The 13,044-nt window shown below is 37.0% G+C and overlaps 2 protein-coding genes across 2 annotated transcripts; both read right to left on the bottom strand.

The window, feature by feature from the left end:
• Nucleotides 1–1,907: 1,907 nt before the first annotated feature.
• Nucleotides 1,908–5,506, bottom strand: LOC109099498 (zinc finger protein 180-like). The gene is made up of 3 exons (XM_019113016.2): nucleotides 4,878–5,506; nucleotides 4,701–4,779; nucleotides 1,908–3,207 (listed from the first exon to the last, which is right to left on the bottom strand). Exons 1-3 carry the CDS (start codon nucleotides 5,193–5,195, stop codon nucleotides 2,387–2,389), a joined length of 1,218 nt encoding a protein of 405 aa, XP_018968561.1. The 5' UTR covers nucleotides 5,196–5,506; the 3' UTR covers nucleotides 1,908–2,386.
• Nucleotides 5,507–5,941: 435 nt separating this feature from the next.
• On the bottom strand, nucleotides 5,942–12,262 carry LOC109099499 (GTP-binding protein 4-like). The gene is made up of 16 exons (XM_019113017.2): nucleotides 12,106–12,262; nucleotides 11,265–11,435; nucleotides 11,050–11,153; nucleotides 10,588–10,724; nucleotides 10,176–10,276; nucleotides 9,996–10,088; nucleotides 9,694–9,885; nucleotides 9,530–9,595; nucleotides 8,476–8,565; nucleotides 8,253–8,363; nucleotides 8,008–8,137; nucleotides 7,827–7,927; nucleotides 7,429–7,626; nucleotides 7,070–7,135; nucleotides 6,812–6,946; nucleotides 5,942–6,397 (listed from the first exon to the last, which is right to left on the bottom strand). Exons 1-16 carry the CDS (start codon nucleotides 12,151–12,153, stop codon nucleotides 6,245–6,247), a joined length of 1,896 nt encoding a protein of 631 aa, XP_018968562.2. The 5' UTR covers nucleotides 12,154–12,262; the 3' UTR covers nucleotides 5,942–6,244.
• Nucleotides 12,263–13,044: the final 782 nt, after the last annotated feature.

Below are 13,044 nucleotides of genomic sequence, written 5' to 3' on the forward strand. Positions count from 1 at the left end.
GTGGGTCATGATTACCTTTTAAATGTTTTGACTTTTATTTCATGGATAAAGTTACTGTACAGAGGTGCTTCAGTAATGCTTAAGGTGGGAGGGGGGCTGAGTTGCCCAGGATCTGTTAAGAATGGTATTAGGCAGGGTTGTCCACTTTCTACAGGGATTCGATCGATCTCTACGTTTTCTGCAGCAGGTGATAATGGAGGTGTAGAATGCATTACCAGGAACCTGCAGGGAGGCACTGGAAATTAAATCATCTCAGGATTGTGGGAAAGAGTACCAGTTTTCATCTATCAGTGTTTCTGCGGCAGCAAAGGAACGTTAAGATGCTGATGCAATACTATCTTTTAAAACTCCTGAGATATATTTAGTCATTTAGCAGACACTTTTATCCAGATGAGGACAATGCAAGCAATCACACTTAATGCAGTACACGTAGCAAAGTTTTTTTTAAATCATATAATAAATAAAAAAGAAAACAGAGAATAGAAAAAGAATAGAGCAAGCTAGTGTTAGAGGCCTATTTTGCTTTTGTTAATTGTATAATAAATAAAAAGAAAACACATAGAATACAAAAAGATTAGAGAAGCTAGTGTTTGTTTTTTAAAGAAAACAAGCAGTAAATGAATAGAGTGCAAGTCTAAAAGGGGCAATTTTTTTTAGTTAGAGGGTCAAATAAAGATGGAAAAGATGTGTTTTTAGCCAATTCTTGAAGATGGCTAAGGACTCTGCTGCTCGGATTGAGTTGGGCAAAAGTCTGTGAAAGTGATTCTGTGCCTATTTGGGATGGCACAATAAAGCGACGTTCACTTGCAGAACGCAAGCTTCTAGAGGGCACATAAGTCTGAAGTAATGAAATTAGGTAAAGGGGTGTAGAGCCAGTGGTGGTTTTGTAGGCAAACATCAATGCCTTGAATTTTATGCGAGCAGCTATTGGTAGCCAGAGCAAACTGATGAACAGAGGTGTGGCGTGCATTCTTTTTGGCTCATTCAAAATTTATCAATCGACCATTTATTTATGTATAGTCTTTTTTATTGTTTTAAAGAACTGTTTTGAAGATTTAAGTAAAGATTTGTCTAATATTTTATTAGTGGTCCCAAAAAAATGCATATTAAACCTTTTGTTGGGTGTCTCTAAAATGGCGATTTGGAAGACTCAAAAAAATAAGTTAATGGGTATAGGTACAGTAGATGCAGGAAATGCCTTTAGAGGTGAATGCCAGAATTAAAATGGAATAAACAAATTCCAAAATGATTAATGATATTCAAATGTTTTCTGAAATATGGTCTGTGGGAGGAGTTTTGTAAAAGGTTTTGGAAAATGATATGTGGGTTTTAAAGTTTTAAAGATGTGTGCATGTATAAGTATATAAAGTAAAAATGTATAAATGTGTATATATTATTGTGTTATTATAGGATAATTTTGTTAATGGATTATATTGTCAGATAAAAAATGCGCAAGAATTTTCTAATAATGCAACAGACCGGAGTCAATTATTCCACTTATACTACTCAAGACAAACTACTTTAGCTGTGCGTTTCTCTAAAAATAATTAAAAGGATTCAACAGCCCCATATACATATATATATATATATATATATATATATATATATATATATATATATATATATATATATATATAAACAATTGTTGTTGTGTTTTTATGATTGAAAATCGTGTATTTCTTGATAAACAGATTATTTGTTTATTTTCATCAGCTCACTTTGGATCCAAACCCTGTGAATAAAAAAAAACTTTCTAAAGGGAACAGAGTGATTACTTTGAATCAGTACTGTGGATTTTCCCTCACAGTAACATCACAATAACATACCGTCATATTACACAGAATTATCAGTTTTTTTTCCAACATATCAACCTTGATAAGTCACAAATAAAAGACTCTGAGATGCAATTAACTGTTTGAAACTCAATTAACGGTTTATTTCTATTAAATACAACACCGACAAATCCAGTTAGTGTTTCTGCTGTGACTAGCTGCAAATATAAATGTATAATTATATCTAATTTAGATCATAAACTCTTTGAACAACACATCCTGTACATTTTAGGTACATCTGCTATTCAGGTCAAAGTGAATATTTCATGTTGAAAGTATTAATCTTAATGTGCTCACACAAGCTTTCTAATGTTGGCTTTCATATGGTCTTCCTGCAGTATGTATACATAATGTATAATGCATCTCACTGCTTTAGTTTTGGCAAAATGACCTGTTTAAAGTTTAAATGACTGGACACTGCAACATTACACTTGGAACTGGCTGAACGTCTTGTAGGACACTTGCAAACAACAACAGAATATATAAAATATATTCATACTACTAAAACATCAAAAGTGGTGTCCTGCACTCTCTGTTGTGAGCATGTGTATCTTTCAGGGTAACGTGTCCTGCTGTGTGTGGGTCTGTATATGAGAGAGCGCGTGCAAGTCAGGGTGGTGTTTCTTGGTGTGTATGCGGAGGTACTGTTTCCCTGCGAATCGTTTTCCACAGCGGGTGCATTCGTAAGGTCTTTCTCCGGTGTGGACAGTCTGGTGAGCAGTGAGGTGCCCGGACTGCGTGAAACGCTTCCCACACTGCTCACAGCGGTACGGCCGTTCTCCAGTGTGAATGCGCATGTGTGTTTCCAAACTCTGCGATGTGGTGAAACTCTTCCCACAGATTGAGCAGATGAAGTGTCGCTTGCCGGCTTCACCTGTCCGTAGAGTGCCCAACCGGCCATAGAGACCCAGCCCTGAGACGTTACCCAGAGCAACGAGCCGCTGTGCAGCAAACAATGGAGAATTATGGGATATGAGAGAGTCTGACCCGCCAACCCTCTGTGGAGAGGTCTGCAAGTGTGTGAGCGTGTTACGGACAGAGTGTGTGGCCCAATCAGATACCGGATCCATATCAGCTTTCATGCACAAGTCTTCATGAAACACTCGATGGACTTGGGAAGCGCGTGTATCCGATGAGGTTTGCGCAAGGGAGAAGGAAGCATTATCTGAAGCAGCCAAGTCGACGCTGGAGTGCTGGGACTCATCAGCGCCCGAGTGTGTGTCTGCAAACGTGAGAGTGTGAGAGTGTGTGTCATGGTCAGGGGAGTGTGAGAGTGTGTGAGAATCCTGTCCCGAAAGGTCAGCAACATCTGGTTTCGGAGAATCGTGAGTTACTGCAGAAACACTTTCACCTTCATCCTCATCGTCATCATCATCTGTTGAGAAACACACACAGTATGAACTCATTTTAAAGGGTTAGTTATGAACATTCCTAGTATGCAGTATATTTTCATGTCCCCTCATAGATGCACTAATATATTGGATCATTTTTAACAAATTTGGTTGACAGTAAAAAATTTTTTTAATAATGTAGAAAAGTTATAAATCTTAATTGGTTGCTTCACCATATGCAATAATTATATATTTTACTAAAACAATATTTAATCTTACTGTAAAAGTTGTAAAAAAAAAAAAAAAGGCAAGTATGAATTACTGGAAAGTTAAAGTAACAATTGCCATATATATATTATATTTATAGGGAATAAGCATACTTTAAGTATGCAAAGTAATATGCATGCATATGTGTCACCTTCGGCTTGGTCAGTTGGAACTTAATAAAGACAATTAATATTCAGAAAATGTTATCAATCTAACTGTATTGAAACTATCGGGAAAAAAAACAAAACTGAGCTGAATAATGACAATTGTTTTCTGTAGAGCTGTTTAGTAGCTCTGTTTCATAATTAATTAACTGCATCCTTAAAAGTATTTTTGAACTGAAGCTTAAACTAAATTGGGAAAAATATTGAGACTATTGCCTTCTGTAGAGCTGGTTTACAGCTGAAACTGGAGCTTTGCAACACTGACACTCTGTTGAACTAAATACGGCTGAAATTGAGGTCATTTCATAACTTATGACACTGATATTTCTAACTGTTCCTATTTTTCTGTTTATTATTGTGAAGCTGCTTTGAAACAATCTGTATTGTATAAAGTAAATAAATATGACTTCAGTATGAATTACTTAAAAGTTAAATTATTAATTTACATAGAAAATATGCAACGGTAAATACTGAAAAGGCAATATACATAAAGCATACCTATCTCATATTTGGCTTGGTCAGCTGGGGCTTAAAAGACAATATTCAGAAAATATTAAAAAAATACTGACACTAAGAGATGAGAACACAAAACCTGAACTGAGCCGATCAATAAACAAGCTCTTCTGTAAGGCTGTTTTATAGCAGAAAATGAGGTCGTTTCATAATTGATGAAGTCTGCAGCATCTACACTTTTATTGAACTGAACTGAATCAACACTCAGCTGACTTGAGTTGAATGACACTTTTGTCTTCTGCACAGATGCATCTGATGAATGGAGAGATAAATCTGACGTCATTTCATAATTCATGAACTGCCACATTGATGAACTGAATCAACATTGACCTGAATAATTACAATATTGTCTTCTGAAGAACTGCTTTATAGCTGAAATTCGGGTTAAGTATCAAGTATGCATCGTCTTATAATCTATTCCTTGTGTTGAACCGTGACATTTGTTTGTATTTTATTGCAGTTGTGTGCTTTGCCATAAAGTCTGATGAAGCATTGTATTTCCTTGAATTACAACACAAGCACATTATTATTTATTTTTTTAATTAGTGAGTTTCAGTGGTAATGCATAACAGGAATGACCCGAAGCGCCTCACCTCCAAGCGACGGCTGCTCGAGACCTTCCTCTTTGATCTGCATTTGGATCAAATCTCCTTCCTCACGAAACTCACGCGTCTGGAATCCGAGCAAAAACAAATAATAATTGCTTTTACACACATATTATTTTACTTGCACTATAATCACAAAATACCCAAAACAACTGGTCATCTAACCTCTGCCACTGTACCCCGGCTGCTGGACTCCCCGCCTCCGGGCGTTTTTCTGCCAACTAGCGATTCGAGAGCACTACCATCACACCGACCGTCTCGCGCTACCGTTTTCTCGTCGCTGTAACCCCGCGCCGCAACGATGGACTCTATGAGCTGCAGTTTCCGTCGGAGTTCCTCGTTTTCTTTCTGGTGGCGTGAGATCTCGATGTGTAAAACGGCGTAACCATCGTCCACAAGCTCGCAGATTTCTGCCACCGCCGCACGAGTCAGAGTCTCCATGATGGTCGCGAGCTGGGTGTGAAACGCCCGGTAATTCGCCATTCTTCGCGTTTGGGCCGCCTGCAGGTCCCGCGGAAAACCGTTTACGTTGTTGCAGTACGTGTTTAATGTACGGAGATAACAGAGTTCGTTGTCGGTAAAACAAGACTCTTCTGTGTTTTGATTTTCGGTCTGAACGCTTGACACTGTTGCAAGTGGAGGCTGATGTCGTTTCCGGGGGGGCTTCGCTCAGGTGTTTTGCCAAAATAAAAGTCACGTTAACTATTTTTTTGTGACGTTCAATCTATCATAAATTGCCAATATAATTATTACCGATTAATTGTCTGATAACTGAACAGGTAAGTAGGACAAAGATAATGTACAAAAACATATGATCTAAAAATTTAACCTCCTGAAAAAGTTTTTTTCTTTAGTTACACTAAACAAATATGGGCAAATTGTGGTCCTTTGTTTGTTTGTGTGTGCGTGTAAATGTGTGTGTGTTTATATATATATATATATATATATATATATATGTGTGTGCGTATATATATATATATATATATATATATATATATATATACACACACACACAGACATGCAATTTTAACACAATCGCAGCGGTTCTGATATACAGTAACTTTACTCATGCTCTGAGATTCGCTTAAGTATATTAGAAATGAATACAGAAATCTTAATCCAAGTACATTGGTTAGATGTACATAGGTTCTGGACCCCCCACACGTAAAGACAAACATCACAAGACTAACATGACTCAAATTTAAGAGAGAGACAATTTCACACATGAATTTCAGGTTCAATACTTTGTGTGTGGTTTATTTGACTCCCACTGCAAACAACAGCTTTAGATCATTTCTTTTGTAAGTAATGAGTTCAAAATCATGATCCTGTACATTTCTTTATCATTCTGCATGATACAAGAAATTTCCAATTATGCAAATAACATGCATTTCAATAACTAATTCTTTCATGGTTACAGGTGTATTGTCATCTGTATCAGAAAGAACTATTAAAAGAATATAACATTTATTAATCATGGCATAAGGGCAGGTATGAGTACATAAGACAGAACTAAGTGAATAAGGCTGCATTTATCTGCGGCTGGTGCTTCCAGATTTCCTCTTCCCAGCAAGGAGATGTTTAGGTTTTACATCAAACACATGTCGATCAGATTCACCCTTCCTTCCCTGCCTGTTCATGTCCTTCTGCGAGTTCTTCATCATGGTCTTTACCTTCTTCAACATCTGGGACAAATGAGACATAATAAAATAAATCAGGAATCTGATTTTGATTGAAATAAGTATGAATAAATATATTTATTAAGCATTTATAACACAAGTTAAAAATGGCATGCTATTTGGCGGGTATTGTGTTAAAGTCAATCTTGTTATTCATGCAGTTATAACTGTTTACCAATAATTAACTAATTACTAGTCATTAATGAACACCTTAATAAACCCTTTACGAAGGGAACCTTTGTGTTATCAAAACCTCTATAACCTGCTATATGATTTAACTACCTTTCCTAATTTCACTTCATATTTGTCTTGAAAATTAATTTACATTAATATCCATTTTATTTATAAGACTATCTATAATATTGATTTCAAAATATGATTTGTTAAAGAAGATTATGCATAAGGTAACGTAGGCACTACCTTGGCATCTCTGACTCCTGACTGGTCCCTTGGTGGCCTCGAGGCGCTCTGACTGCGAGTGCGTGACGTTGGTGGTGCAGAGACTTCCCTCTTCCTCTTTCGGACCAGAGAGCGAGATCTCCGAGCATAATGGCTCTAGAAGGACCAGAAATGGATCACCATTATCAAGTGGCATACCAAATCAAGTGAGTTACCAATACAGTTTCAGACAAAAGGAAAATCTTAAAAAAATAAAAATTTATGTAAGAAAATTCTTACATCATCTTTATCGGTCATGTCCAAACCCAGATCAGCCATCTCCTTCTCCAGAGTCGCTCTATCCACCTGCACCACGTATACCAATCAGATCAATCCATCTTTAATCATCTTTATCTTATGATTAGGGTTAGTTGAATGTAATTATGCATACTTTACGTTATTACTACAGTAAGTACATGTAATCTGTAACAAGGTTAACATAAAATAGTGTTACCAAACGTTAATAAAAATATGGGTTTTTGAAATGATTAATCTTAACTATACACTTTACCTAAAATATGTAAGTAATATCTGATATAAAACTACTTGCTATCATTTAAACGTATACAAGAATAAGACCGCTGGACAGAAAGACTGACCTTCTTGGCCGTGCGGGGCATTCTGGATCCCTGTGTGTCTTTCTCTTTGGACGCAAGAATCTTCAGCTTCCGTTTCTCTCGAATCTGACTGGCGAGTTGCCGGATCTCCTTCATCTCTTCATCCTCACTCTCCTCGTCAGAGTCGTACTCTCCAGCCTTCTCACGCAGCTCCTCTTCCTGCTCCAAATCCTCCAGCCTCTGAGAATGAGAGAAGGGACAGAAATTCAAAACATCGTCTGAAACAAGGATGTAACCAAATATTCAATACTGAGGCCACAAAAACACAATTTTGAAAAAAAAAATCCATATGAGCAACCACTAATCTGATTTTCAGGAGGCATTTTTTTGGTTTACACTTTACAGTAATGAAAAGAATATCTAATGCATTTTTTTCATACCTTCATGATCTCTGGGTCAATGTAGTCAGCAATATTGTGACCCTCCCAAATCTCAGGAATCTTATCCTGCTTTTCTTCTGGATTCATCAAGTCCCAGTATTCTGAATACACAAGACAACATATTTAGACGCGTCTGGAATGTATGTGTGTGTACATGTGTATGTGTGTGTTTATATCTTACTCTGTAGATCCAGTGTGTAATCGTCTCCCAGCTCAACCTCCACGTCTCTCTCCAGTTTGCGTTTGGGAGCATTTGTCTCCATCGCCTTCCTACGGAGCAGAGCCCCCTCGGGAATAAATGGAGGCCTTTCCTGCACAAACCAAATCAAAACCTTATACAAATGCAGTACGCTTGCAGGAAGCATTTAAAGGAAATATGCTTATGACCAAGCGGACACTGATCTAAGAAGTGTGAAGAGCATGTACCTTCTGATCTCTCTTGCTGGGCATTGCCAGATGGAGTCTGTTCAAAACATCATGGACCTTCTTGGTTTTCATCTTCGTGTCCACACGGTGAGCCAGCAGCCGATCACATGCCTGTAAACCACCAATCTACATCAGCCTACAATACTCTTACTATCTAAATTGGAACATGAAACGAACAGGCTGATTTCAGTGAGCATGTGTGAGTGACTGGTTGTGATCTTACCTCAGCCTTCACCTGCATCACTCCCTCTTCCGTCAGAGAGCTGGTCTCAATCACTACGATCCCCTCAGCAGTAAGATCCGTAAAGACTTTCTACATTCACACATAGAGCTCAGTTTCAGTGTCACTGCAGAAAGCTTCAACCATTCTCTCAGGATTTCTCCTATCATCCTCTAAACTGTTTGAGATTAAATTAACATACATCTTAGTCAAATGATGAAATAGTACGATTATGAAGCTAGGAAAATGAAAACTGGTGATTATAAAACTTCTGATAAATTGAAACTGAAAATTGCCTCAAAATCTGTGTGTGGTTACTTTGTTAAAAGGTGAATCTTCCCACCTAAAGTTCATAAAAGAACCAAAAGCACCATAAAATAATTTTAAAATGTGTTTGAAAGAAGTCTCTTATGCACACCAAGGCAAGAGCAGTAAAATACGTTTAATACATATTACAATTTAAAATATATTTTCTGTTTTATTATATTTAAAAATAGAATTTATTTCTGTGATGGAAGGCTTAATTTTTAGCAGTCACTACACCCGTTTTCAGTGTCACACGATCCTTCAGAAATCATACTAATATGATGATTTAGTGCTTAAATATTTCTTATGATCCTTAATGTTGGAAACCATGATGCATGTTTTTCAGGATTATTAGACTACTGTCAAATAAAAAGATTTCTGTCCATTTTGATCAATTTAACAGCCCTATGAATAAAAGCATTAGTTTCTTAATACTTAAATAATACTTAAAAAGTACTTAAGAGTCATCCTGTTCTTTAGGACGTTTATTTACATATTGGTTTGAAGTGCTTGAGTTCATCTGTCAGATTTTCATAAGGCTTTAGACTCCTCTGAATATAATGCGTAAACCTGGACCTATGTTTTATGATGCTTTTTTCCACATTTTTGAAGCTAAACAGATGTGTTCACTATGAATTGTCACTGTATGGGAGAGTCTAGTCATACTAGATTCTTAAGAGTAAATAATGACAGACCCACTTTAAATTTCATTCAGCTCCAGGAACTGAATAAGATTTAGAATCTCAGTTACCTGATTCTCCTCTGAGAGTTCACTGATCTTCCTCACGTCACACTTATTGGCCATCACGATCAGAGGCTGCATCACAGAAATACTCATCACTGCCATCCTTCAGCACAACAAAACTATATGCTGTTTTACTGCTTTTAAATTGACATCTTTATATGTGTGCGTACCTTGTTGGCAAACAGCGGCCGTATATTGTTGAAGAGCTCTAGTTGTTGTGAGAGCGTGTGTCCGCACTGCTCTGACACATCCATGACATAGAGGACAGCAGCACGCAGGTGAGCCAGAGCGGTGATGGCCTGCATTTCTATGGTATTCCTTTCTTCAAGAGGATGATCCAGAATACCAGGGGTATCAACCACCTAAAAACACACAGCCATAATTATCAGGTATAACATCAGTTTAGTAACATTTTCATATTCATATGCAGTTAAATATTTTCTAAAAAACCATGCATTTTTCTAACACTCACCTGCCAGCGCAAGTATCTGTAATCCATATGACCCACAAACAAAGATTTGGTGGTGAAGGCATACGGCTGGACCTCAACATCAGCACGGGTCACCTGTACACACATACTCCATTAAAACTTAATATTAAAAACAGAGCACACACTTGACATTTAATCTACAAATCACATGCACAAACAAACCTTGTTGATAAAGCTGGACTTGCCGACGTTGGGGTAACCACACAGCAGGAGGGTTCTGGTGTTGGGGTCAATAGTGGGTAAACGGGACAGATGCTGCCGCACTGTGATGAAATAAATATGCATTTATAATGTGCAAATGTGCATGTAAAATGATGTAAAAGAGTTTGTGCTTATTTTTTATTACATTTATGCTTTGAACAAAGAAGCCAAATATTCCTTCAGAAGTATATAATTCAAGTGTTCAAAAAACATTTGAAAAATTCTTACAGAACCCAAATGTTTGAGCACTACAGTAAAGCATTTTAATTCAATGATTCAGTATCTGTACAACATAATCTGGCCATGGTCTGTGTTTCAGTAGAAAATTGTCTTATGTTGGAAAGTATCTGTGGATCTGTGTAAGTTTTTGTACCTTGTTCTAAATACTCCAGGCTCTGTTTCTGTCGCTTTAAGATGGTGCACATGCGTCCCAGTGCGGCTCGTTTCAGCTGCTTGCAACGATACAGCGAGTCTCCATATTTCATCAGCCGCACATAATCTTTAGCAACACTATAAATGCACAGACATACAGTTTTGCTCAGTTAAATTAACATTTACATTTCATTTAATCATTTAGCAGACGCTTTTATCCAAAGCGACTTACAAATGAGAACAGTAGAAACAATCAGATCAACGAGAACAACAACGGTATACAAGTGCTATGACAAGTCTCAGTTAGTCTAGTACAGAACACGTAGCCAGAGTTTTTTTTTTTTGGGAATATGATAGAAAAGAAAAAAGGTAAGTACAAAAGAACCAACATATTTTATTAAACCAACCACAAATGAATGCTAAAAAGTAATGTGCATGATGTTGATAAATTCAACAGACTCACTTGTCAATAAGGTTTTTGGCGATGTTGATCTGACCCAAAGCCAGTTTATAATGATCTTTATCATACAGCACATTCATCAGATCAGCGTAGAAGGGGTGAATGTCCTGAAACACACACATTGGAAGTCATTAATCTATTAAACAAGGGATGATTAAGGAGGATGAACACATATAACCTTTGTCCTGTGTGTGTTGTGAAGTCAGTGTGATACTTACGTCCAGTTTGGGAAAGTCGGTGAGGATCTGTGACAGTCGATCATGGTAGTTCTGCTGGGTGAATTTGACTTTGCGCATATAGAAATGTCTAATTCGGTGGATCTGGTAGTGTTTGTGTATAACAGTGGGAGTTTTTCGCTGGGTTTTTGATAAAGTCAGATCTATGAAATCCTGCAGGAAGAAAATAAGACAAATAAAGATGTGTTTGATTTTTTTTTAATAATAAAAAAAACTTCAAAGTTACCATTCTGAGACACACCAGGGTTCCCAGATATACAGAGAAAATTACTTTCCATGACATGATTATTCTAGCATTAATGATTACTTTTATATAAGATTTATATAATAAACATGATATTAAATGATTTTAATAAAAGGTTGCACTGACAAAAATCCATTTTAGACAGTGAAGGGCAACTAGAAGAACGTATAGGCCTATGCACTGAATTTCCACTGTGTCTGCATTTTCCATGAATGGAAAGGAAATTATGAAAAAAAAATATATATATATATGAAATTTTAAGGTTTTCCATGATCATGAGATCCTGGTACAACGATATAAGATTAATCAATTAATCAAAAGATCTTAACCACAAGATCTTCATCCCTCTTCAGGTGTTTTATGTTAGTTAATTTTAACATATGCCGCCAGTAAAAACATGTTGAATGTTAAGTGAATAAATAAAATTACAACACATGAGTTAAATGGCTCAAAACCGCGCGCACACGTGTACAACACAAGCAACATACTGTCAATGTCCGTTATTAACACCAACACCAACAATACTTTCTATAACGTTTAACCCCACACATGTGAGTAAAACACGCTGTCATTTCCTACCTTAGCGGTGGGAACCACCATAATCTTTTTAAAGTTGTACAGAGCCATGGTTGCAGCGCACACGGCTCCTCTACGGAACACGCGGAAGGGCCGAAACACGTAGCAGACTCACGTCAAGAAAAGCAACACACGTGGTGCCGCGCTGACGAGTTCACAGCGTCACCTAGCGGAGGGAGGAGCCACACGCCACTGGAACTGCAGAACCAAGTCGCACTCATTTTATTAAAGATAACACAAGTGCAGTTTTTGGGTAAAACATTTTACAAAAAGAAGTCTGTTAGGAATGAAATGATAAAACTTCAAAATAGATGTTCTGGTTGTCAAACATGTTATGAAGAGAATAGAGAAATGTTGCATGAGAAACCAGAGATATTTCCAGATTCTGGACATGACGCTAAACAAATGTGACCCTGGACCACAAAACTTGTCATAAGGGTAAATTTTTTTGAAATTGAGATTTACGTCACATGAAAGCTGACAAATACGTTTTCCATTGATGTATGATTTGTTTGGATAGGACAATATTTGGCCGATAAACAACTATTTGAAAATCTGGAATCTGAGGGTGCAAAAAAATCAAAATACTGAGAAAATCCGCATTTAAAGTTGTCCAAATGCAAATGCATTTACAAAATATCTTAATGGAACATGATCTTTACTTAATATCCTAATGATTTTTGGCATAAAGGAAAAATCGATAATTTTGACACATACAATGTTTTTTTTGGCTATTGCTAAAAATATACCCAAGTGACTTAAGACTGGTTTTGTGCTCCAGGGTCACAAATATTACATTTTAAACTACATTAATTGCACGTTTGGTTCTATAGGATGACCCTGGGTTCAGTGCCAAGCATTCAAGTCAGGTCACCTTTATTCAAAGGGTAATGAAAATTTTGCAACCTTTGGTTTGCCAACCTGCCTGAAACAGTCTGAGAC

The sequence above is a fragment of the Cyprinus carpio genome, chromosome A2, assembly GCF_018340385.1.
Source record: "Cyprinus carpio isolate SPL01 chromosome A2, ASM1834038v1, whole genome shotgun sequence".
Classification (NCBI taxonomy): domain Eukaryota; kingdom Metazoa; phylum Chordata; class Actinopteri; order Cypriniformes; family Cyprinidae; genus Cyprinus; species Cyprinus carpio.